This window comes from Bos grunniens, chromosome 25, assembly GCF_055505025.1.
Source record: "Bos grunniens cultivar Pamir isolate PY7600 chromosome 25, Bosgru_T2T1.0, whole genome shotgun sequence".
NCBI classification, from domain to species: domain Eukaryota; kingdom Metazoa; phylum Chordata; class Mammalia; order Artiodactyla; family Bovidae; genus Bos; species Bos grunniens.
This window is the reverse complement of record NC_141189.1, coordinates 14,611,104-14,638,305: the sequence shown is the minus strand read 5'-3', so window position 1 is coordinate 14,638,305 and position 27,202 is coordinate 14,611,104. Positions and strand designations below refer to the sequence as shown.

Here is a 27,202-nt window from a genome sequence, read left to right as displayed (position 1 = left end):
TACTGGATTGTCATGTTTAAAGGATAAGTTAAAAGTTCCTAGTTTGAGAAAAGAAGGAAAAAGCACCCCAGTGAAAGGAAATTGATAAAATTATTATTGACTGTACCTGTGTGTATTAACTGTCCTTCAGTGTTACTGAAAATTATGTTCAACACTTTTACCTTTGAATAGAGATGTATTCATTCTTGCCTGGTAAGTATCCCATGGTAAACTGATACAGTTTCTTAATCATCCTGCATGTTAAACTTTTCTCCCCTGGAAATCAATCCCCTGATGCTAAGTTTGCTCTGTTTATACTGCTTTCTTATAGAGGTTCCTATGTCACATTTATTACACGTTCCCAATTCAATTTACGTTCCAATCCATCTTGTCCAGCCTCACCCAAAAGTCAATACACTTTTTCTTAAAAACCTTTTTGGAGGAGTAGATGATGCTTATGAACTGATGAATATATTTCTTCTTGATATAGGGAATGTACTAATAGCACTTGTCCATTGTTTGTAACACACGATTGTTGAATGCTGCAGAAACCCAGTCTGAGGTTTGCAAAGCTGCCAGAATACTTTTAAGACAAATGAGAATATGTAAACATGCATGTTATCAGCTGTTTCATGTTTGTATTTTAGCGATAGTAAGTCTCTAGTGGGCCAGAAGAGCCCAGTGGGATTCAAGATGTAAATTTCAAAATCTAGATTCCTTTCTGCATTATCATATCTGGCTGGAGTTGTGTTTTCTCTGCATGTGAAACTAACATTGTTTCTCGAGGGGAAATGCTTTTTATATTATTAAAAATAGTGAACTGCATAACAAAATAAATAGTGGGCCATGCATGGACCAATGGTGAAAGTTTGTCGTGAACTAAGAAGTAATCCAATTCTGTGCACTTGAGCGCTCTTGGAAAGAGGATGGAAAGAAGGAAGAAGGCAGAAAGGAGGAATAAATTAGATTTGAGCTTACAGTGAAATTTGAATTCATAACCAGAGGTTATAAGACTAATCTTTTAACCCTTGGAATGTGTGTGTATGTATACACATATGTGTATATACATGCACACACTTTGAAGAAAACAATGAGCAAAAGTAGCACTTTAAAATCTGCAGTGCATGTAGTATGGTCATTAGTATGTGTTTCTGGACGTTGTTTAAAATTTTCTTATTTTGAAAGAATGTTTTGAGTTAAGTCATTGTTCATCTTGAGTACCCAAGCCAGAAGAAACAGACTTTTGTGACCTAATCTCAGAAATAACATTCATCACTTTTGCCATATTCTAGTTGTTAGAATCTAGTCACTAGGTCCAACTCACACTTAAAGGAAGGGAATTACATAGGTCTTAAATACCAGACACAGGGATCATCAGGGAATGTGGCCACAAACACTTTTAGCATGAAAATAATTTAGAAATAGTTTCATATTCTCCATAAGATCAAGCCAGATTCAGAATTAGGCCTCATAACATGTCTGCCACCTTTTCCTGTAAATTGTAGACGCTTGACTGTCTGAGATCCTTGGGGAACCCATCATTCTAGAAAGTCAGGTTTCTGGGTAGATGTGTCTCGTTTAGGACCAAACCTTAATATTTTGATGTAGAATTCCTCTGCATTTTGATGATTTATTTCATTACCTTCTTAAGTAAATTATTGATCATAATTTGAATTTTTATTTCATCCAAAGGAAATTACTGTTTGTATTAGAAAATGCCCATCCTCTCTTTATATAGGATATAGAACTGTGGGTCCCTTTCTTAAAGAACTCAAGGCTTCCTATCTGCCTTTTACAATTTCTGTGTCTTCCTTTGTTTCATTTGTCACTTCTCAGTTATCAGTACTTGCCCATTACCTTCCTGTTTGCTGTATCTGATTGCTATAGGTTGAAACCGGATAACTTGTGATGGTTAAAAATGTGTATAAAGGAAAAGGGACCTAAAAGACTCGATTAAATAGAAGACTCAATCTTCAGTCTGCAGGTATGTTAATGACATCCATTTTAGCTCCATGGAGACTTCTGTTTACGTCTTAATTGTAAACTACTACTATAGGTGAGGCTGTGGTAGCAGGTGAAGTGGTACTGGGCATGGCTGGTCCGCTTCTAATTAATCTTGTAAGAAAATGGAAAGTGGCCTGAGGACAAATAACAAGAAGATGCATTGCTTACTTCAGTCAGTATTCAGAACCTCTTCTTTCTTGGGTTTTTGAAGCTTCACAGGCAGCTTAGATAAATTCTCTTCTCTTCTCTAGCTTTGTACTCCAGGTAATCCACAACTGAAGGGTTTGCTTATAACAGAGTTGGTGATACCTCACTCCACAAATTTGAATCTGACATTAGTCAGAGTCACTTGACTTCTAAATACCACTTTTTAAAATTTTCCTTCTCTGTCATTGGTGGCCTCTTCTCAGTCTTTGCTGGTTCTCCCTCTTCTCCTCGACCTCTTAATGTTGGAATACCCCCATGCTTCAGTGTTAAGCCCTCTGCTCCCTCTCTCTACCCTGAGCACCTAGGTCATCTCATCAGGTATCAAGTTTTAAATACCATCTATAAGTTGATGATTCTCAAATTTATATATCCCAGCACAGACCTCTTCCATGAATCCTAGATTTGTATTTCTGACTACGTGACATTTTCATGTATTGTCCAGTAGATGTCTCAAGCTTAACATTTCCAAATTAAACCCCTGAAAATCTGTTATATCCCAGAACCTTTCCCAGCTGAGTTGATGGCAACTTCATATTTCCAGTTGGTAGTTGCTTAAGCCAAAAACTTTGTCATCCTTGACTCCCTTCTGCTCTTTAACTTTCCACATCTAGTCTATTAGGATATCTAGATATAATTAGGGGGGAAAATCCACAAAGGTACTGCTTTGCACCACCTCCACCACCACCTCCCTGTCCTGTCTAGATTACTGCTGTTGCTCCAGACTCTGTCCTTTATCCTCTGCAGACTAACAGAGCAATTAAGATGACCCTTTTAAAATGGAAGTTCAATCATGGTACTTAGTAACTTGCCATTTTACTACAATGGACAAATTAATGTCTCTGTGCCTCACAGTTACTTCATCTGTAAAAAGAGAATAATACCTCCCTCAGAGGACTGTGGGATTAGATAAGGGGAAACATGAAACGCATGCTCAGCACCAACCTGATGCAGAGAAAATCAAATTTGCCTGCTGTTATTCTTTTTATTTCCAGTGCACCCTCTAAATCAGAAGCCTACTTTTGTCTCCTTGTTTTGCAGAGCTTGAGGTGGGAGGGTTCTCTAGGAACGTTTAGATTCTGTGTACCTAGCTCATTTCTGTCTAGTAAAATCCTCAGTTCATTAGTACCAGAGGATAGAATGTCCAGAAACACTATTCCTTTAGCCAGAGGAAATTCCATTTCTAACTTCGCTGTTTTTATAAGTGATTCTGTACTTGGTTTCCTGCACTAAATAGAAATTGCTTGGTCAATAGAAAGTTCCTAACTTCTGTCAGTACCATAGCTCCTAACTTTTGAAGCATTTTTTTCCCTAAAGGATAATGAGGAGACACAGTTTCCCACTTATTTGTTGATTGAGCCTTTTGTTTGATGTCTTATCCTGACCCCTTTTTGTTTTTTTTATTAAATTGCGATATCACATATTTAGGGTTTTGGTGTGTTTTTTTCCCCTTTCATATGAGCCTTACCTCTCTGAACATATTGATTCCTGGAAGACACTTATAATATTTAATATTCCCACTCATATTTTCTGTTATGTCTTGCTGGTTTTTACAACAAACCAAAAAGAGAAGGAAGAATTTAACAATAAGAATTTTCCGATAGTAATAAGATGCAGAGCGTAGTATAAAGGGAGAGTGCTGAGCTGGGGACTTCTGAGCCTCATTCTGCCACTGACTAGCCATTTGACGCTGTGGGCTTGTGTTGCACCTTCTACTTGAATTCTAGCAGAAGAGGCTGAGAGAAAGAAGACTCGGTTCCTGAGAGGATGTGAGGAATATAAAAAAAGTTTGTTAGGGACCAAACCCGCTAACAGTGGAAGGGGTACTGGAGCAAACATGCTGGTTTTGGTTCATAAAGGACCCAGGGTGCAGGACCTTAAGCCTGAGCAGCTTATGCCCAGGGCTTGGAGAGGGGGGCTTCGGACTCAGTTCTCTGAATAGAGGGAGAAGGAAAGACTTGAGAATCTGGTAAAAAGCAAAAACAAAAAGCCTATTCTGATAACTTGAGCCCCTGTTTTGATATAGTGTCTGCTTGCCCCACAGATAGTAGACAGAAGCACCGTGAAGTCAGTGTTACCATGATATAGACACTTACTATGTTAGAAGGCTGGAGCACTAATACAGTGTTATATGTCAGTTGTATCTCAGTAAAACTAGGGGGAAATGAACAGAACTGGAACAATCTCTGGACTCTGAGGCTGGGGTAAAGCAAATAGGATTCTTACATGTAGATTCTTTGGAGAGCAGTTAGACCAGCTCTCCGGTGACCTGGGACTGTTTGAAGATATGAAGGAGATGGAGGCAGCTTTTGAGACCCTCCTAGCAGCTGCACTGTTGTTACCCTGCACACCTACCTCAGTTTCCAGTGTGATGCATTGCTAAAGAAATATCAAGTCTCTTTGTGCTTTAATTTAGGCTTCCTAGGACTGTAGCAGAGACCCTAAAGAATAGACTAGGTTTTAGAAATTGCAGAGGAAGAGACAGGAAAAAAGTACATCCATTCTCTGAGTCTCAGAAGGCATACTGCTACTTTTAGAAGTGAAAGTCATCTTATACCCAAGTGAAATCCTTTAAGTTAGTAGGCTTTAGTATTCACCATTTAAAAGGTTGTTCTGTGCTCGGAGGTGCTACCCACTGACTCTTCTCAGTAACAATCCATAGTTTCTTTCTATAGTTTCTCAACAGTTATCAAAGCTCTTGCTGATGGAAACCTTCCTCATGAATAGTTCCCAATTTTTTGCCATTGTTGACAGTGTTGAAAGAGACATCTTTGTACTTAAATAAATTGTGTGTGTGTGAAAGAGCAAGCCTAGTAAATTCTTAAGCTACTGGCTTAATTTGTTCAGTTTTTTTTTTTTTTTTTGAAGTATAGTATATATACAGAAAAGTATACAAACCACAGCTCAGTAAATATTCACAAAATGCACACATGTTTATAATCACTACCCATATCAAGACAGAAAATCATCAGCACCCTACAAGCTTCTCTCATCCTTCTTCCCAAGCTCTGCCACCCCACTCTTCCCCACAGTAAACACTATCCTTATTTCTAACATCAGAGTTGCTTTGCCTGTTTTTGAGCTTTAAAGGTTTTAAATTGAGGAACTTGCCTGGTGGTCCAGTGGTTGAGAATCTGCCTTGCAATGTAGGGGACACGAGTTTGATCCCTGGTTGGGGAACTAAGATCCCACATGCCTTAGAGCAACTAAGCCTGCATGCCACAACTAGAGAATCCATGCCCCACAACTGAAAGATCCCGCATGATGCAGCTAAGACTCAGTGCAGCCAAATAAATAAATACTAAAAACTTTAATGGAGACACATGTTATATTATTTTTTGGAGATCTGGCTCTTTTCTCATCATTATGTATTGGGATTCATCTAGGTTGTTGGTATAGTATTAGTTCATTTCTAAAACTTCAGGATGGTATATCATTATATACATAAACACATTTATTTGTTCATTCTAACTGCACTGCTCTGCAGGGCCACCTTTGTCATAAACCATTTATCTGTAAATGAGGGTCTGTTTCTGGATTCTTCATTCTGTTTCATTAATATATGTGTCTGTCTTTGTGCCAAAACCTTACTGTCTTGATTATAGCTATATTTTTTGTATGTATGTGTTTTTTGTATGTTTTGTTGTTGTTCAGTTGCCAAGTTGTGTCTAACTCTTTGCAACCCCATGGACTGCAGCACACCAGGCTTCCCTGTCCTCCACTCTCTCCTGGAGTTTGCTCAAGTTCATGTCTGTTGAGTTGGTGATGCTATCTAACCAACTCATCCTCTGCCTCCCTCTTCTTTTGCCTTCAGTCTTTCCCAGCATCAGGGTCTTTTCCAGTGAGTCAACTCTTTGCATCAGGTGGCCAGTGTATTGGAGCTTCAGTTTCACCATTAGTCCTTCCACTGATTCAGAGCTGATTTCCTTTAGGATTGACTGGTTTGATCTCCTTGCAGTCCAAGGGACTCTCAAGAGTCTTCTCTAGTACCACAATTCAAAAACATCAATTCTTTAGCACTCAACCTTTTTATGGTACAACTCTCACATCCCTACATGACTACTAGAAAAACCATAGCTTTGACTGTGTCTTTCCTTTTTAATATGCTGTCTGGTTTGTCATAGCTTTCCTTCCAAGAAGCAAATGTCTTCTAATTTCATGGCTGCAGTCACCATCCTCAGTGATTTTGGAGCCCAAGAAAAGAAAAACTTTTACTGCTTCTACTTTTTCTACTTTCCCTGCTTCTTTTGTATGTTTAATGTAACTTAATTATAGCTGAAAATAATGTCTTAACTTCCCTGGTGGCTCAGACAGTAAAGTGTCTGCCTACAGTGCAGGAGAACTGGGTTCAATCCCTTGGTTGGGAAGATCTGGAGAAGGAAATGGCAACCCACTCCAGTATTCTTGCCTGTAAAATCCCATGGATGGTGGAACCTGGTAGGCTACAGTCCATGGGGTCACAAAGAGTTGGACACGACCGAGCAACTTCACTTTCAATAATGTCTTAATATATTTTAGAATAAGTCCTTCCACCTTGTTCTTTTTAAGATTACCTTGATAATTTTTGACCCTATGCATTTCCACAAAACTTTTATAATCAGCTTGAAATTACCCCTCCTTCTTCCCCCAAAAAGCATGCTAGAGTTTTTATTGGAAATCCTGTGAGGAGAATGGACAGCTTTATTATATTGAATGTTACAATCCCTGAAAGTGATGTGCCTGTCTGGTCTTTGATTTCTGTCAATAATATTTTATGGTTTCCTATGTAAAGATCCTACACATCTTTTTAAAAACTATTCCCTAATTATTGCTGCTTTTAGAAACATAACTTTACATATTGAAAAGTGCAAGTTTTTAATTATAAGATTTCATGAGGTTAAAAGTATATATCATTTTAAGAACCACCTAGTATTCAAATTACTATGGGAATATTGGGTACATTAAGAAAAGTAAAGCTGGAGATTTCAGAAGGAAATCAGGAGGAACCTGTTCCTAAATTATGTGAATTCTTTGTTGGATGCTGGAGAGAAATGGCCAAGGGCTTACTTTCTCAGCTATTAATACAATAATTGGAACTTGGAATATTAGGATTCTTTTCTTTCTTCTTCAGAGACTCTAAGCCTTCTCCCAGGCAGCCCATATTTGGGAGCACCTAGGGAAGAGTAGAGCAGGTGGGGTCAGAGTGAATAGAAATTTCACTCAGTCCTCAACTCTGGCTGCTCTTGAACTGACAGACTTCCTTCCTATTCCCAAACTCACCAAGAATGAAGCAGTGAACCCACCCACCATCAGGCAATGCAAGCTTCCCAAAGCGATGATGACAGTGAATATTTCCTTAAACTTATACTTGGCTTTTATTTTTTTTCCTAGGTCTATAAAGGAGAATTTCAGCTTCCTGAATTTCTTAAAGAAAAACCTCAGGTACTGTATCTGCTTCCTCCTCTTGGTGTAATAATAAATGGGCTCTTGCATTGAAGTCATCCTCTCAATGAGATAATGATATATGCTGGGGGTAGAAAGACTGGCTCCTGGTAATTGTTGACAATCACTTAACATAGTCTCAATTTCAGAGGGCTCAGTGTCTTCTAAAGCTAGGGAAATAATTCATTGATAACTAAAATCTGATTGCTTGAGGTCACTCACAAACCACACAGCATCCCATAAATAAGGAACCTGCCTTGGTGAGTCTGCTCCAGGCTTCTGATACCTTACTTGAAATAATAATGTACAGCCACCCTTTGTTCGTATTACATGTACATCATTGCCTTTTAGTTTTCCTCATTTGGAGCCTGGAAGACTTATGAATACATGTTACACACAGCCATTGGCCTTCAGCTACCAAGTTCACCAAGCTGGGAATGGGTGATGTGAGTTTGAAGCTTATAACTTTAGTTTTTAAAAAAAATTAAAGCAGATCCAGAGATCTGCTTGTCATGTTACACCATCACTCACTTGGATTCCAATATTGTTTCTTGAGTTGAAGAGGAATAGGTGATGTTATAACCAACAGATGTAGAGTAGCCCAGAGTGTCCTGCAAGAGTGTATCTCCTGCCATCCCTGTGTAGTCATAGGAAGAAGTCAGTGACTATTGCCTGAGCCAAGAGAAAACGTCCCTGTCCAGCATGGTGATAATGCATGTCACTTCCAGGTTGCTGCTAACAGCAGTTAGCTTGTTAATAGGAAATGAGGACCCAGCACTGAATTCAGTCGCTAAAAGTGTTCCAGATCTGGGTTGTTGAGAGGAACCTCACAGACTGTATGAAGTCGTATTGCCTGAAGCAAGACTAGAGTAAACAGGCTTTTCTCTAAGAGTAGCTGTATCTCAACCAAGGTTAAAAACTCTGTCTTCTCAGATCCTTGTCTTAAAACAACCATTAATAATTGATACATATTACTTGAGTATTTTAAACTACTTTCATGGTATATGCTATGCTAAGTTGCTTCAGTCATGTCTGACTCTGTGTGACCCCATAGACAGCAGCCCACCAGGCTCCGCCGTCCCTGGGATTCTCCAGGCAAGAATAGTGGAGTGGGTTGCCATTTCCTTCTCCAATGCATGAAAGAGAAAAGTGAAAATGAAGTTGCTCAGTCGTGTCCGACTCTTAGCAACCCCATGGACTACAGCCTACCAGGCTCATCTGTCCATGGATTTTCCAGGCAAGAGTACTGGAGTGGGGTGCCATTGCCTTCTCTGATGGTATATGCTTATTAACAAATATTTAATTATAATCCATCCATCCATTCATTTAATTTATTCAACAACTGTCTACTGAATTACTTTTATGTGTGAGAAATTGGAATGTGTCCTCAAGAGTCAGAGGGAAAAGAGAATTCTCAAGGGGACTCCTGGTCTATCCAAAGACTTTGATCAACTTTTGCAACAAGAGGGCACAGGGGCCCTGAGCCTTGGCTGGGCAAGATGCACCAGAAACCTGGATGAATTCATGAACAAGTGGTCACTTACAGGCTATGGCAGCTGGAGCCAGAGAATAATCCAAGAGGCAGTCTTAAAGAAATGTCCAATCCAAACTTAAAGAAATGTCCAATCCAAAGGCTGTTTTGTGTAATAAATCTGAAGGAGTCAAGAAAGGGACTTTGAGACTGAAATTAATGGGACAGCCCTGATTCACAGCATACATAAAAATCCTTTCCAGGTTGATTATAGAACTCAATGTGAAAGGCAAAATAATAAAGTGTTTAGGAGGCAATAGAGAATATCTTTATGACCTTAAGAGGGAAAGATTTCTTAAACATTATAAAAACTACTAATCATTAATTTTAAAATGGATAAGTTGGACTACATTAAAATTGAGAATGTTTACTTATTAGAAAGCATCATATAAAAAAGTACACCTTAAGTAGAAGAAAATTTTGAAACAAAAGATTCATCAGTATAGAGAATTTCTGTAATAAATAAGGAAAAGATAACAAAAAATAGAGTAAAAGGCTTAATACAGGCACTTCAAGCCCCCTGTTCAGGTTAGTTTCATTTAATGCATCACATAGGTACTTAGAAAAGAGCCTATAAAAGGCTTTGATTTAACTCCTAATAAAGAGAAAACTGAAGTCCACAGAACCCTCACGTTTGATCTTTAGTTAGAATTCTCATAGAACTCAAGAAAGCACTGTACTTAAGATTACAGTTTTGGGAATTCCCTGGCATTCCAGTGGTTAGGACTCAACGATTCCACTGCCAGGGACCCGGGTTCGATCCCTGGTCTGGGAACTAAGATTACACAAGCCTTGCAGTGTGGAAAAACAACAACAACAACAAAAAAAAGATTATAGTTTTACTATAAAGGAAACAAGTCAAGACCAACCAAATGAAGAAACACATAAGACAAGGTCTGGGAAAGTCTCAGACTCAGAGCTTCTGTGCCCTTCTCCGAGGTAGGCAGGTATGTCTCCCTCAGAGCACATCCATGTGTTCACCAACCAGGGTGCTCCACTGAACTTCAGCGTCCAGAGTTTTTATTGAAGTCTAATTACATAGGCATGATTGACTCACTGTCGTAGAATTGAACTCAATCCCCAAAGTCCCCTACCCAGAAGCTGGGCTGGGTCAGGGACCCAGCCCTCAAATCACAGGTTGGTCTTCCTTGTGATCAGCCCTCATACTGAGTCATCTTATCTCTAAGCAGACACTCAGGTATAATCTAAGGGGCTCATAAATAACAAAGACATTCATGTTACCTGGAAAATTCCCAGGGTTTAGTCTCCCTACTAAGAACCAGAGACAAAAGCCAATCTTCTTTACTGTCAGCAGTAGCAGACAGAATTCATTAGGAAGTCTAATCAGAGCCTGCAAGCTACATCTGATATTTCAACAAGAGCAGTCATTTCTCATGCTGACTGACTTTAAAACATCTTTTGCTTCCTTCCACAGTCTGAGCAGGTGGAGTAGCAGAGCCAGGAACCTCTTACATACATGAGGTGAGGTTGGGGACACGGCTGGCCTGGACCTTTGGGTTTCATTCTCATAGGCAGCGCGGTGGGGTGGGGAGCACAGCTCTGGAGTCCGTTCACCTGGATTAGAATCTTGGCTGTGTTTGGCATTGAGCAGACTACTTAACTTCTGTGTGTCTTAGTTTCTTCATCTGTAAAGTGAGGACAATGTAAATAAGAGATTGGTAGAATGAACCATAGTAATGTCTGCCAGAAGCCTGACATGCAGTGAGCACTCAGCTTTAGTTGTTATTTTCAGTATGAGGAGGGGTGTTAAAGGGTAAAATATTTTAGCTGAAGAAACACCCTCAACCACCTGTTTTCTGATAAGGAAACTGATCCTAGAGAGACCAGATTATCGGTCAAGGTCACATCACAGGTCGGAAGAACCCAGTGGTAATGAGCACCGTCTTCTGACGTCCAGCCAGGGATTCTTTCGCCACCCATGCTGCTTCCTCTGTGTGCGGCATGTGCCAACATTTTTGCACTAATACTTTTGGGAGTTTCTTGGTTGGTTTTTCAAGTCTGCCCTTGCTGATGTTAATGCATTATGGTGTTGTATGTTTATAAGCCATGTTGTCTTGTGGTTAAGGGCTACAGTGTGGGGCAGGCCTTCTTGGCCTCCTTTCTATCCGAGTGATCATCAGGTACATGTCTTGGATTCCAGTGGCAAAGCTGGTTCTGAACCTAGACCTCCTGACATGGCTGTTCAGACCTCACACCACTCTCCAGATTTTAAGATTCCATTTTGGTCTGAATAATGTGGTTATGTCGTAGACCAGGGGTCCCCAGCCTCTGGGATCTAATGCCTGATGATCTGAGATGGGGCTGATGCAATAATAATAGAAATGAGGTGCACAGGAAATGTAATGTGCTTGAATCATCTCCAAACTATCCCCCATCCCTGGTCCATTGATAAATTATCTTCCATGAAACCAGTCCCTTGTTTGCTTGTTGAGGTCCCTGGTGCCAAAAAGGTTGGGGACCATTACAACCATTTGGAGCTTGAAAAGCTTTCATTAAAATCTGATTTTTGTCATAGTTTTGTTTGCTGTTCTGTTTTTACTTTATATAATAGCCATGTATTGACTGTGTGCTCCATACCAGGCATGAAATACCAAGCATCACATATATATAGTATATAAATAATATATGATAAATGATATCTTTAAGATCTATGAATTATTCATATATATATATGCACACACATATATATGAATGATTTCATTCAAGTCTGGCAAGTAGGTGGTATTTTTTATGTTCTACTGATGAGAAAACTGAGATTGAAAATTCAGTCTGAATAAGAAACTTTTATGATGTGCTGTGTATTAATAGATTACAGATAGAAAAAAGTGAATACTGCTATACCATGTCAAAATTACCAATGATAGTGAATTTATACTATTCATAGGTTTTAGGATATATGATTGTCTTTTGCTGAGGAGCAAAATGTATAGACTTAAACTCAGTGGGCATACAGGTATAACAGCATTTATCAGGTCTTCTGTAATTTTATTTATTCAAAATATTTTCAAAAGTATAGATGAGAGACTTCTCTGGTGGTCCAGTGGCTAAGACTCCATGCTCCCAACACAGGGGGCCCAGGTTCAATCCCTGGTCAGGGAACTAGATCCCACATGCCGCCACTGAGTTCGAAAGTTCAAATGCTACAACTAAAGATCCCACATGCGACAACTAAGACGCAGTGCAGCCAAAAAAAAAAAAGTATAGATGAATTCCTTCCTGGAAACATTCATACAGGGATGCATTATCTACCAGCTGTTTTACAGGTCAGATGACTCCAGCTTTGAGTTACCACTACAGCAGCAATGCATCCTGTTTGCTTGTCGAGGCCTGTAGTGGCCCTCATGCAATGAGAGAAGAACTCAGGAGAAGCTAGGAAGACACCAAGGTATCTCAAGACAAATCATAGTCTTTCATCTTGTCTTTGGGATCCCTTTGGTGTATGAACAGCAGTCAGTGTATCTCCTAAAGTTTGCTTTAAAGAACCTCAGTATCCACCTTTTGATATTAAACAGTCAGCATTCGACCCCTGGACATTTGACATCCCTGTCAAATGCCGCCAGAGTTGCTTCAGTTGCAGACGACAGTTTCAGTCATTTGGAAGTGGGCAGGAGCAGCCCTTGCTTTGGCTTCCATCCTTTTGTTTTGCATATCAAAGCTCCTGGCAGGCAGCTAAAAGCATCCCAAACTGAGGGAGAATGGCCTCTCCAGTAGTCCTTCTGAAGCAGCTGTTCTCAGTGGTCCATCCCCCTGCTTGTCTCCCCTGCTGTGCTGGGCTCACAGCTGGAAAGGAAGTGGTGTCGTGCAGGGAAGAACAAAGTGAGATTAGAGTACACACCTCTAATGCATTCTGTTTGTCTGCCCTAGGGAAGACTGCTGCCTTTTTGGCCACAGAGAAGTTTCTAGGACTGGCTGTCCCCTGCTGAGATGAGTGGAGTGTATGTAGCATGCCTACATCTCCTGCTTATTTGCCGGTCTCCTTCCCCCGAGAGGGTGGGATGTCAGCACACGTTAGGACCCTCCTGAGTGACCTGCTTCCCATGTACAGCGCTCTCGATCCTAATTACATGCACAGCCCTGCAGAGAAGGAACCCAGCTGGGATGTGTGCTTTCTGTTAAAACTGCTCTGGCCCTCATCTTTTCTTACCAGAGTCCAAACTTTGTTTTCAAGGGGAAGGTTTAAAAATGGGATCCTGTAAGCAAAATTGGGCAGTTTCATCTTGGACTAGGTTGTCTGTACATGTTCTAATGTTTTGTAGAACACTCGTACCTGTTGAAATGTTTGATGTGGATAATGTTAAATGTCTTAATTATTTAAATAATTCATTGTATTGTTTCTGAGAAGTTGAATTACCACATACATTTACAACTTGATGACTTTTGTATTTTATTTTTCAAAATAAAAGCTTTAAATGTGAAGCACTTTGCTAGTTTACATTTTTTCATTGCCGTGATTTTAGAGAAGCAATAAGACGTATCAGATGATGATCTAATAAACCAAAGTTTCTTCAGTTGCTGTATTTCAGATATTCTGAGTGGAGTTTTTGCTGTAATTTATTTCAGAGAGACCCACTACCATCCTTTTGTCTCAGAATCCTGTTCTTTTGTTTCCTTCTCAATTGTCTGGTCTCCATAAAGTCTAATTTCAGAGAGACTTCCCCTGATGCCCTTTCTGCCAACCTCATTCACAATATCATCTTATCACACTTTGCAGTTTTTAATGTTTCTTGACTTCTTAAATTGTCTCTTACATTAGATGGTAAGATCCTAGAAGGCAGAGATGTGTCTTTTTGTGTCCATTTTTGTACCCCTGACACCTAGCAAAATATCTGGCACATTGTAAGAACCTAATAAAATATTTGGTAAATGATTAATCTTCCCAGAAGCCTCTAACATATCAGTTTCAGATGAAGAAACAGAGGCTGGCCTAGTCAAGTCATTTACACGAGGCCCCTCAGCTAGTGCCACAGACATGGTTTCAATCCTGACCCTACAATCCTTCTTTCCGCTCCACTCCCCTAGCCCTGTCCCCTTCAACTGAAAATGAATCCTGCTGCCAGAGCAGTCCTTTGTTCAGCACTATGTCTTAAGTCACTCTTTTGTTCAAAAACCTTTGATTCTCTAATGCCTCACACATGACATCAGAATTGTTCTGCCTCCACAGTGTGGCCTTGGCACCCCTTGTGAACAGTACACTTCCTCCCTGGGCCCTTACACTATTTTCTGCTGCTTCCAGATGCCCAGAAACCCAGTCCCTCTCCTGTCTCCCTGGGAAATCCCAGCTCTGTTATGGGCTCAGCTGTCTTAAGTCCCATTACTGCTCTAGTTACTACTCCAGCCTCCAGAAAGCAATAAAATCAGCTTTAGCATAATGTAATTCATGATTTTGTTTTTTCCTTATTTCCTGTATTAGTCTTATGTTACCAGCATTGTAGGGAGGAGGTCACACACCCTTCCAGAGCCTATTAGAATGGGAGGCAAGGACATTTGTAAACTATAGCCCAGCCTGACTCCAATACTCAGCCCTAGGTGAACATACGGAGAAGGCGATGGCACCCCACTCCAGTACTCTTGCCTGGAAAATCCCATGGACGGAGGAGCCTGGTAGGCTGCAGTCCATGGGGTCGCGAAGAGTCGGACACGACTGAGCGACTTCACTTTCACTTTTCACTTTCATGCATTGGAGAAAGAAATGGCAACCCACTCCAGTGTTCTTGCCTGGAGAATCCCAGGGACGGGGGAGCCTGGTGGGCTGCCGTCTATGGGGTCACACAGAGTTGGACACGACTGAAGCAACTTAGCCGCAGCAGCAGCATTTTCACAGACACTGGGTCAGGAGGCAGTACTAGCTTTCCAGATCAGCTAGTAAGTGATGAAATCAGGATGCAAGTACAGGCAACCTGGCTCTAGAGCCTACAACCTTACCCACCACTCTGCCTCTCAATAATCATCTTTTTACTAGAACAGAAACTTATCATTAGCACTGAGTGACAACTATTTAAATACCCCCCTTGTACTTAGTCATTTGCTGGCTATAATTATTGTGCCAAGAAGTGCTGCCTTGTAAATTTATGATCTTGGTGAAAATCAAGAAGAATGTACATAAAACAATGGGCTCTAGCTAACAAAACCTATACTATTACCTACCACAACCTGGCTGGTAGGTGATGGATAAGTAATAGTCTAGGCAGGACTCCAGTGTTGCCGCCAAATTTGTCTTCCTAGGGACCTCCAGATCCTGGGGCTGTCTGGGCTTTTCTCTGGCAAGACCTATATTTTGGGCATTGAGCTCCCTTCCCTGCTTGTTTATCATTATCTTCTGTGGGGAATTTAGGTCTTTGCGTAAAGCTGAGCTCTCCTTTTCTGAATTGGGCAAAAAAGATAATTTGTATTCATTTTGGATTTAAGTCTTAATAAAGCACACTATTTGAGGGTTTTTTGTTTGTTTGTTTGTTTTTGCAGGGAGGAATTCTGGTTATATATAAAAATAAATGACTGATTCTCCCTTTGGAATTTGCTGATTATTACTGGACATCCAAAATTATATTTTTCACAATCAGATCAGATCAGATCAGTCGCTCAGTCATGTCCGACTCTTTGCGACCCCATGAATCGCAGCACGCCAGGCCTCCCTGTCCATCACCAACTCCCGGAGTTCACCCAGACTCAACGTCCATCGAGTCAGTGATGCCATCCAGCCATCTCATCCTCTGTCGTCCCCTTCTCCTCTTGCCCCCAATCCCTCCCAGCATCAGAGTCTTTTCCAATGAGTCAACTCTTCGCGTGAGGTGGCCAAAGTACTGGAGTTTCAGCTTTAGCATCATTCCTTCCAAAGAAAACCAGTATTTTGTTATGTCTGGTAGAAATGGCTTTATGGCCTTTCTCTGAGATGGAAGCTCTAAATGCCCTCTGTTGGTCAAACATGGAATAACTGCTGAATGTACAGAAAAGTAAATACGGAAATATAGATGTGTGTAAAAGTTTCCCCACAAAGATGTCCACTGCAATGAAGTTTAGAGAAACAAAAAACTGGAAAAGAAAACTAATGAAAGGCAGGTTTAGTTAAATGATTTATGGTACATCCACATAACAATATTCAGCTAATATGATACTGTAGAAAATGTTCATAACAAGGAAAAATGTTCACATTACATTAAGTGAAAATTTGAAATCACAAAGCTGTTTGGTTGCTCCCACTTCTGTTATTTAAAGGATGGATAGAAAACTAAATGGAGTCACTAAATTGAAAGACAACAGAAAGGACATGTGCCAAGACATTAACAGTCTTATCTCTTTGTGGTGGGGTTGTGGGTATTTTTATTGTCTTTCTGCTTAACCCTGTTTTCTAAATGCTACAATCATCATGAATTACTTTCAGTAAAGAAGTGAAAAACAATGAGAGCTTTATAAAAGAAATAAATCAAGAGATTGAATGCCCTAATCTTAGAAAATCTGGGGTCTAGAGTAGTACTGTGACTTACCCAAGACGAGCCATCTAGTTATATTTAACAGGAACTTTCCATTCATTTATTTTCTGATGTCTCTTTATTTAGCCATTCCTTTTGATGAAAAATCAGTAAAATTAATAATCAAGTCTTGGCTATTGGTTGTTCGTCACAAATGAGTAGCTGAGACTTGAATTAGAAATGAAGCTTTGGTATTTCTGTACATAACAAGCAGCTCCCTTGTTGCAGTCTATTGAAACTCAGCCCTTGACACAAGTGTTTATAAAAAAGAAGAAAAATTTCTAAAAAAACATGAAGCTGGGTATTAACTATTAAGGCATTTAGATGGAGCAAAAGATCACAATGCACTTAGATCTATTTCTCTTGTGTAGGGATTCAGTTCAGTTCAGTCTCTCATTTGTGTCCGACTCTAAGACCCCATGGACTGCAACACGCCAGGCTTCCCTGTCCATCACCAACTCCCAGAGTTTACTCAAACTCATGTCCATTCTGTCAGTGATGCAATCCAACCATCTCATCCTCTGTCATCCCCTTTTCCTCCTGCCTTCAATCCTTCCCAGCATCAGGGTCTTTTCAGATTGAGTCAGTTCTTCACACCAGGTCGCCAAAGTACTGGAGTTCAGCGTCAGCATCAGTCCTTCCAATGAACGTTCAGGACTGATTTTCTTTAGGATGGACTGGTTGGATCTCCTTGCAGTCCAAGGGACTCTCAAGAGCCTTCTCCAACCCCACAGTTCAAAAGCATCAATTCTTCGGTACTCAGCTTTCTTTATAGTCCAACTCTCACATCCATACATAACTACTGGAAAAGCCATAGCTTTGACTAGATGGACCTTTGTTGGCAAAGTAATATCTCTGCTTTTTAATATGCTTTTTAATATGTTGGTCCTAACTTTTCTTCCAAGGAGCAAGCATCTTTTAATTTTGTGGCTGCACTCACCATCTGCAGTGATTTTGGAGCCCCCCAAAATAAAGTTTGTCACTGTTTCTGTTTCCCCATCTATTTGCCATGAAGTGATAAGTCCAGATGCCATGATCTTAGTTTTCTGAATGTTGAATTTTTCACTCTCCTCTTTCACTTTCAAGAGGCTCTTTAGTTCTTCCCTTTCTGCCACAAGAGTGGTGTCATCTGCATATCTGAGGTTATTGATATTTCTCCCAGCAGTCTTGATTCTAGCTTGTGCTTCATCCAACACACTGTTTCTCATGATGTACTCTGCATATAAGATAAATAAGCAGGGTGACAATATACAGCCTTGATGTACTCCTTTCCCATTTGGAACCAGTCTGTTGTTTCATCTCTAGTTCTAACTGTTGCTTCCTGACCTGCATATTTCTCAGGAGGCAGGTGAGGTGGTCTGGTATTCCTATCTCTTGAAGAATTTTCCACAGTTTATTGTGATCCACACAGCAGAAGGCTTTGGCACAGTCAGTATAGCAGAAGTAGATGTTCTTCTGGAACTCTCTTGCTTTTTTGATGATCCAACACATGTTGGCAATTTGATCTCTTGTTCCTCTGCCTTTTCTAAATCCAGCTTGAACATCTGGAAGTTCACGGTTCATGTACTGTTGAAGCCTGGCTTGGAGAATTTTGAACATTACCAGAGTGTGAGATGAGTGCAATTGTGCGATAGTTTGAGTGTTCTTTGGCATTGCCTTTCTTTGGGATTGGAATGAAAACTGACCTTTTCCAATCCTGTGGCCACTGCTGAATTTTCCAAATTTGCTGGCATATTGAGTGCAACACTTTCACAGCATCATCTTTTAGGATTTGAAATAGGTCAACTGGAGTTCCATCACCTCCACTAGCTTTGTTTGTAGTGATGCTTCCTAAGGCCCATTTGACTGCACTCCAGGATGTCTGGCTCTAGGTGAGGGATCACACCATTGTGATTATCTGGGTCGTGAAGATCTTTTTTGTATACTTCGTGTTTTGTTGCCACCTCTTCTGAGTATCTTCTGCTTCTGTTAGGTCCATACCGTTTCTGTCCTTTATTGAGCCCATCTTTGCATGAAATGTTTCCTTGGTATCTCTAATTTTCTTGAAGAGATCTCTAGTCTTTCCCATTCTATTGTTTTCCTTTCTTTCTTTGCACTGATCACTGAGGAAGGCTTTCTTATCTCTCCTTGCTATTCTTTGGAACTCTGCATTCAAATGGGTGTATCTTTCCTTTTCTCCTTTGCATTTCACTTCTCTTCACAGCTATTTGTAAGGCCTCCTCAGACAACCATTTTGCCTTTTTGCATTTCTTTTTCTTGGGGATGGTCTTGATTCCTGTCTCCTGTACAATGTTATGAGCCTCCATTCATAGTTCTTCGGGCAATCTATCAAATCTAATCCCTTGAGTCTGTTTGTCACTTCCACTGTATAATCGTAAGGAATTTGATTCAGTGCCGGAGTCCAACTCCAGCAGCCAGGGATTCAACCTGAAGAGGTGAACGGTGTCGGTGAATGAGACAGCCTCTCATTTTTCTTGGACTGCCTATTTATTTCAAGTTTAAGATTCTCTTTTATACTTTTACAAAAACATTAGGTCAGAGGTTTGACATTTTCAGTTCCCCCTCTCCCAGATTTATTATCTCCATAAATCATTGTTGCTCTTCAGAGTTCCTGCTTCAGTGATTATCTCAGAATCAGCCTTATCATCTATTATCTACCTCTTCTAATGTGTCCTATAGTTAACTTGTGATTACATTGTAACTCATGCTACATTCCTCAGTTTACTACTTATCTTCCTAAATCCTGTTTGCCCCTAACATCCTGAGCTCACTGTCTCTTAAAAAGGCTTCTAGCTATAGTGTCTCTAAAAATTCCTAACTTCTATAAGCTATAGTAAAATATTCTAGCTTTACAACATTCCTTAAATCTTTAACTTCTAACTGTTTTAATTATTTCTAAGCCCTAAATTCAGTAAACTCCTTTGCCATAAACATTCTCACAAATAGGCTTCAGATATCAATCCCTCTCATGGCCTCAAGCTACAATGTGCTCATCCTGGAACACTCTTTTGTAAAAGTCCTTGAACAAATGTCAATGATTAACTTTATGAATTATTTTCTGAGCACAGCTGCAGAAGGCTTTGTGCCTTCTCATGCTCCTCTCAAGAACAATAAGCACCTTAATATTCCTTTTCAGTCAACTCAGCCTAGGAGAGGAAAAGACAAGTCAGAATTACAAGGCCTAACTCCTTCATCCCGGGATCCGTGCCTGAGGAATGAGGAGAGGGGGCTGGGGGCCGTGCCTCCATTTTGTCAGTAATGCCTAAGGCAGCTCCCGACAATTCAGGTCATACCTGAAAGGTCTAGTGGTTTTCCCTACTTTCTTCAATTTAAGTCTGAATTTGGCAATAAGGAGTTCATGATCTGAGCTGTGGTCTGCTCCCAGTCTTGTTTTTGCTGACTGTATAGAGCTTCTACATCTTTGGCTGCAAATAATATAATCAATCTGATTTCGGTGTTGGCCATCTGGTGATGTCCATGTGTAGAGTCTTCTCTTTTGTTGTTGGAAGACAGTGTTTGCTATGACCGGTGCGTTCTCTTGGCAAAACTCTATTAGCCTTTGCCCTGCTTCACTGTGTACTCCAAGGCCAAATTTGCCTGTTACTCCAGGTGTTTCTTGACTTCTTACTTTTGCATTCCAGTCCCCTATAATGAAAAGGCCATCTTTTGGGGGTGTTAGTTCTAGAAGGTCTTGTAGGTCTTCATAGAACCCTTCAACTTCAGCTTCTTCAGCATTACTGGTCGGGGCGTAGACTTGGATTACTGTGATATTGAATGGTTTGCCATTCAAATTCAAATGCCATTCTCATCTCAAATGAGCAGAGATCATTCTGTCGTTTTTGAGACTGCATCCAAGTATTGCAATTTGGACTCTTTTGTTGACTATGATGGCTACTCCATTTCTTCTGAGGGATTCTTGCCCACAGTAGTAGAGATAATGGTTATCTGAATTAAATTCACCCATTCCAGTCCATTTTAGTTCGCTGATTCCTAGAATGTCGACGTTCACTCTTGCCATCTCCTGTTTGACCACTTCTAATTTGCCTTGATTCATGGACTTAACATTCCAGGTTCCTATGCAATATTGCTCTTTACAGCATCGGACTTGGCTTCTATCACCAGTCGCATCCACAACTGGGTGTTGTTTTTGCTTTGGCTCTGTCTCTTCATTCTTTCTGAAGTTATTTCTCCACTGATCTCCAGTAGCATATTACCCACTCCAGTATTCTTGCCTGGAAAATCCCATGGACAGAGGAGCCTGGCAGGTTACAGTCCATGGGGTCACAAAGAGTTGGACACAACTGAGTGACTTGACTTCACTTCACTGACCTAGGGAGTTCATCTTTCAGTGTAGTATCTTTTTGCCTTTTCATACTGTTCATGGGGTTCTCAAGGCAAGAGTACTGAAGTGGTTTGCCATTCCCTTCTCCAGTGGACCACATTTTGTCCTGGATGGCTGCAGGCTGTGCCCCGTGAGCCACCAGGCGTCCTGACTGTGAGCTAGAGAAATAACCACATATGCTTCTGTGAACCTACTAGATCCCCTGTGAAACAGACGTGGTCACAACTCCATTTGTCACTGAGACTCCGTAATGTTTGTGGCATGCAGGATCTTTAGTGGGATTTAGTTTCCTGACCAGGGATTGAACCTAGGCCCCCCTGCATTGGGAAAGTTCTAGATTGCTTTCTTCTAAGATGGTAGGCACTGGAGTGGTGGCTGCATGGTGCTGGAGCAGCTGTGAGGAGATACCCCACATCCAAGGGCAGAAAAGCCCCAGCGAGATGGTAGAAGGGGTGAATTGCCATTTAGAATCAAACCCCATTCCCTCCAGAGACACTCAGAGGGCTCAAACAAAGCTTCTGTGCACCAGGACCCAGAAACCCCACAGGGACTGAGACAGAACTGTGTTTGAGTGTCTCCTGTGGAGGTGCAGGTCAGCAGTGGACTGCCGCAGGGGCAGGGGCTCTGGGTGCTGCAGACTTGGGCATGGCATAAGCCCTCTTGGAGGAGGTCACCATTAACCCCACCACAGAGCCGCCAGAACTTACACAGAACTGGGGAAACAGACTCTTGGAGGGCACAAACAGAACCTTGTGCACACCAGGACCCAGGAGAAAGGAGCAGTGACCCCACAAGAGACTGGTCTAGGAGTCTCTGCTGGAGGCGTGGATCGGTGGTGGCCTGCTGCAGGCTGGGGGCACTGAGTGCAGCAGTACATGCATGGGATTTTTTGAAGGAGGTCGCCATTATCTTCATCACCTCCACCATAGTTTGAAGTTGAAGTGAAGTCGCTCAGTGATGTCCAGCTCTTTGTAACCGCAGGGACTGTAGCCTACTAGGCTCCTCAGTCCATGGAATTTTCCAGGCAAGAGTGCTGAAGTGGGTTGCCATTTCCTTCTCCAGGGGATCTTCCCGACCCAGGGATTGAATCCTGGTCTCCCACATTGCAGGCAGATGCTTTACCTCTGAACCACTAGGGAAGCCCTCCACCACAGTTTCAGTTCAGTTCAGTTCAGTTCAGTCGCTCAGTCGTGTCCGACTCTTTGCGACCCCATGAATCGCAGCATGCCAGGCCTCCCTGTCCATCACCAACTCCCGGAGTTCACCCAGACTCACGTCCATCGAGTCAGTGATGCCATCCAGCCATCTCATCCTCTGTCGTCCCCTTCTCCTCCTGCCCCCAATCGCTCCCAGCATCAGAGTCTTTTCCAATGAGTCAACTCTTCGCATGAGGTGGCCAAAGTACTGGAGTTTCAGCTTTAGCATTATTCCTTCCAAAGAAATCCCAGGGCTGATCTCCTTCAGAATGGACTGGTTGGATCTCCTTGCAGTCCAAGGGACTCTCAAGAATCTTCTCCAACATAGTTTGGCCCCAGGTAAATAACAGGGAGGGAACACAGCTCCACCCATCAACAGAAAATTGGATTAAAGATTTACTGAGCATGGCCCATCAGAACAAGACCCAGTTTCCCCCTTGGTTGGTCTCTCCCATCAGGAAGCTTCCATAAGCCTCTTATCCTTCTCCATCAGAGATCAGACAGACTGAAAACCACAATCACAGAAAACTAACCAATCTGATCACATGGACCACAGCCTTGTCTAACTCAGTGAAACTATGAGCCATGGTGTGTAGGGCAACCCAAGATGGACGGGTCATGATGGAGAGTTCTGACAAAACATGGTCCACTGGCGAAGTGTTGGGGTTGGTAAACTACAACCATTGAGCCAAATCTGACCACACCGTTTATGTCTTATGACATAATTTACTACAAAACCTATGACGTCACTTGCGTCTTGTCTATGGCTGCTTTTCCTCAATAGCAACGGAGCTAAATACAAACTCTATGGCCTGGTAAATTGAAAATATTTACTCTGGCCCTTTACAGAAAAAGTTTCAGACCCCCTACTCTTATAGATTATTTTAATCCTATATTGCCTCAGGATATTTTAATGTTTTACCAACCCACTCCAGTATTCTTGCCTGGAGAATCCCAGGGACAGGGGAGCCTGATGGGCTGCCGTCTATGGGGTTGCAGAGTCAGACACGACTGAAGAGACTTAGCAGCAGCAGCAGCAAAGGACTCTTAGCTGACAGTTCCAAACAAATGGAACAAATATCAGCGCTAGGAAGCCCCCAAATGGCAAATTGTTTTTCTCCGATACTCTTTTACTGTCTCAGAGAAGCAGGCCATTTCTAACCTCAAATCTAGGGCAGTTTCTAAGTGGGCGGGGGTCCCTGCGGGGGAGAAAGGCTGTGGAATGGTGGAGCCGTCCCAAGAGATGGGGACCCCAGCAGACAAGGTGCATTTTATCAGGGCATGGGGGATTATATTTCCCGATAAATTCTTTTCCCACTTGATGGAATCATATTGAATAAAAGATTTTTTTTTGATGTCTGATCTTATTTGGTACTCTTAGAACATCTCATTTTTGACTGGACTCAGAAATAGAACCTCTCAGAGAGGACAGCCTCCGTCTCTTGGCAATCTGTTCCTGCCGTTTTTCTTTGGCCTCCTTCATTCTCTTGGCCAAAAGGTTAGCCTCTTTAGTTTTCTTAGTATGCTATTTCTTCAGAGCAATACACCGGTGTTTGTGTTGCAGAACTCGTGGAGTCACGAGACGCTGAATCTTGGGTGCTTTAGTCCTAGGTTTCTTACCGTCTTTGTTTAGGGGCTTTTGCACAACATACTGGTGGACATCATCTTCTTTAGAGAGATTGAAAAGTTTGCGGATTCTGCTCGCTCTTTTGGGACCCAGGCGATAAGGCACTGTAGTATCAGTGAGTCCAGGAATATCCTTCTCCCCTTTTTTCACGATGACCAAATTGAGAACACTCAGACTGGCATCCACAATGCAACCCCATACAGATTTGCACTTTCTCTCTCCAGTCCTCCTTGGTCTGTAACAGGAATGCCCCTTACTCAGTAGCAGGCGAACTCAGCCATGGGTCAAGACACCCTGCTTCATGGGGAAACCCTGCTTATCGTTCCTGCCACTGATTCGGACCACATAACCCTTCCATTCTTCACCCAAAGCATCAGCAGCAACTTCTGTGGCCATATGCTTCTCGTAGAAGGTACAAAGTTTTCATTCATCATCTGCTTCATTGAGCTTCCGGCAGCCAGTGGGCGGGAAAGAGATGTTCAGCTTCATTCTGAAGCAGCCGACAGCTTCCAAGGTGCCACAAAGAGCTGACTAAAAGATTTTTAAACTGTGAAGTGCTTAAACCTGAACTGATAAGACTAGTGAAAATGCCACTCAAGAGAGTGGGAGGGAGAACTGGGGATGTGGCTCCAGGTAACTCAGCCAGCCACCAGTGAGATTTGACTGTAATGCTTCCAGAGGTGCCTGGAACAAGAGTTCACTTAGAGACATAAAGGGGTGGGAGAGTAATCGGCAGCAGTTGGTAGGACAGCTACCAACTCAAACCAAATTGCGTGCATGCTAAGTCATTTCAGTCTTGTCCGACTCTATGACCCCATGGACTGTAGTCCACCAGGGGATTTTGTCCATGGGATTCTCCAGTAGGGAATACTGGAGTGGGTTGCTATGCCCTCCTCCAGGGGATCTTCCTGACCCAGGGATCGAACCTGCATCTCTTATGTCTTCTGCATTGACAGGTAGGTTCTTTACCACTAGCACCACCTGGGAAGCCCTCAAACCAAAATAATGAAACACTATTTTCAGGGGACTTCCCTGGTGGTCCAGCAGCTAAGACTCTGCACTCCCAGTGCAGAGGGTCCAGGGTCAATCCCTGGTCAGGGGACTAGATCCCACATACTTGCAACTAAGACCTGGCACAGCCAAATAAATAAATAATTTAAAAAAGAATAATAAAACACTATTTTCATAGGATTCTGGATGTGATTGTTATCATTATTTTAATTTTTACTTTTTGGCTGCACCATGTGGCATGTGGGATCTTAGTTCCCCAGCCAGGGATTGAACTGGCACCCTCTGCAGTGGAAGTCTTAACCGCTGGACTGCCAGGGAAGTCCCAAGTTTGTTTGTTTGTTTTCCATTAACTTTTATTGGAGTATAATTGATTTACAATGTTGTGTTAGTTTCTACTGTTGGATGTGAGTTATTTTTGCATCTATATTTTACGTTTTATTATAATTAATTCATGGAAATATAAAACATTCATAAAAACTGACATACAAAGAGCTTAGGATGAGAACACTTTGGGGCCCATGTCATCTTGCACAGTGAAAATATGGTTACCAGTTACCATGGTTACCAATGTGCACTTCAAACCAAAGAGCCCCCCCACTGAATGTTCTGCCCTGGATAACACCCCTAGGACTTTTCAGAACTTGAGGGGTGCCCCTTCTCACCAACCCAGCATGATGCCATCCTGAAATTCCCTAGCTCTATGATATCAATAACAATCCATGTCTTTATATACTAATAATACCAATAAAATACTGGAGAAAAAAAATCTACAGAGAGAAGTAATTATTTGAACATTTCTTTCATGTATTCATCTGTTGAGTTTCTACTCTATGTCAGGCATTGTTCTGGACCATGGAGGCTGATTACAGAGATGAATAAGACAGCAAAATGGATGCCCTCACCCTAGTTCTGAAAATCCAGGAAGGTAAAGACCAACAGGGGACCTCTGCTGCACCACAGCAAAAAAAAAAGTTTTAACATTTCCATATCCAAGATGGTCTGCTGAAAAAGCAAGAAGCAGGCCTCCAACTCAGGGTCCACTTTCCCCCTCCAAATCTCAAGTGCAGGGATCTGCTTGGTGAAAGTTAAGTCACCCGTAGAACCCAGGATTCAAGATACTATGGAAAAGTAGCTTTTAGATTTCAAGTTTCTGGCATTCAGTGAGGCACACTTGTGGGGGGTAGATGGGATTCAGAAAAGAAATGAGAGAGCCAATCTGAACATCAGCCATATTTTTCAAGTGGACAGTGGGTAAGGCTAAGGAACAGCAGTGGTTAATGAATGGGGGTGTGTCAGAGGCTGAGAGAGAGCTGAGCCGAGTTCTGAGCAAGTGTGTCCTTAGCCAAGCTTTTGTGCCTTGGGACTTGGGAAGCTGCTGGCAAACAGCCTCCTCCTCAAAGCTGGGAGAGAAAGGAAAGGCCAGTCCTTCAACTGGAAGGAAAAGAAGATGGATGCTTTTGTTCCCATTTTTATTTCCTTTATTGTTCTTATTCGCTGAATTAGAATTGGGAGAGAAAATTCAGTAGTTGGATCAGTACTTTGGAAATCTGTTGGCATTCAAAAGTTCTTTTCTTTAATGAGGCATGGAGGATAGAATCCAATTGACTAATTGCAGGGTTCCATGCCTGTAGGACTATCTGTTTGAGTGACTCCTGGAGGAAAAATAATCCCAGCAATGTTTAAGTGTCTGTGTTCTGAAAGAACCCACCCCTGCACGCCATGCCCCCTCCAAGGCTCATTGACCCTTTTCTCCAGACCTCATGCGGACTGGCCTGGAAATCATTTCACTGCAGGCTGGGGGTAGCCGCTGCCAGCGAAGTGCCCTGCTTTCCCAGAAAACCTGCTCCAACCCCTGCCTACTTGCTCAGCAAATCCTCATTCCAGGCAGCTGATCTTGGATGTCCCCTCACCGTGTAAACAGAAACCAACTGGGAAACTATATTCTGGAAGAAAATATATTCCTCAACCGAAAAGGAAGATAAAAACTCGAACACATTCAGTAATGTAACCATGATGGCACATGGGCTTTCCTACATCCCAAGTCTCTGGGGCTCCCTTCCTATTCTTTTTATAAAGCCTTGCTTTAAGGTGTAGGAATAAATGTCACCCCAATAGCCCTTAGCTCTCTGGTTTTCTCTATGGATTCCTAGGGGAGGAGAGGCCATCTGGCAGAGGGGATAAATGAACCAAGCTGGTCCAGGTAACTCCTTGTTGCGTTACCTACTGAACCAACCCAGGATCTACTCAGACTTCTTGTTACATAAGATAATAAACTTCTCCTATTATTTAAGCTAGGGATCCCCAACCTCTGGGATCTAATACCTGATGATCTGAGGTGAAGCTGATGTAATAATAATAGAAATAAAGTGTACAACAAATGTAATGCACTTGAATCATCCAGAA

General features: G+C 41.8%; 1 protein-coding gene and 1 pseudogene across 1 annotated transcript in view; one reads left to right on the top strand and one right to left on the bottom strand.

Annotated features, from left to right (window-relative positions):
• TPST1 (tyrosylprotein sulfotransferase 1) overlaps window positions 1–13,576 on the top strand; it is a 106,304-nt gene extending 92,728 nt beyond the window's left edge. Inside the window, exons 4-6 of the mRNA XM_086374718.1 lie at window positions 7,558–7,608; window positions 10,575–10,621; window positions 13,025–13,576. Coding sequence (XP_086230844.1) covers window positions 7,558–7,608; window positions 10,575–10,592 — 69 coding nt within the window. The 3' untranslated portion in view covers window positions 10,593–10,621; window positions 13,025–13,576. The remainder of the gene's footprint in view (window positions 1–7,557; window positions 7,609–10,574; window positions 10,622–13,024) is intronic.
• A 9,875-nt stretch (window positions 13,577–23,451) lies between these two features.
• LOC147345045 (small ribosomal subunit protein eS6 pseudogene) lies at window positions 23,452–24,277 on the bottom strand (annotated as a pseudogene).
• Between the last annotated feature and the right edge of the window lie 2,925 nt (window positions 24,278–27,202).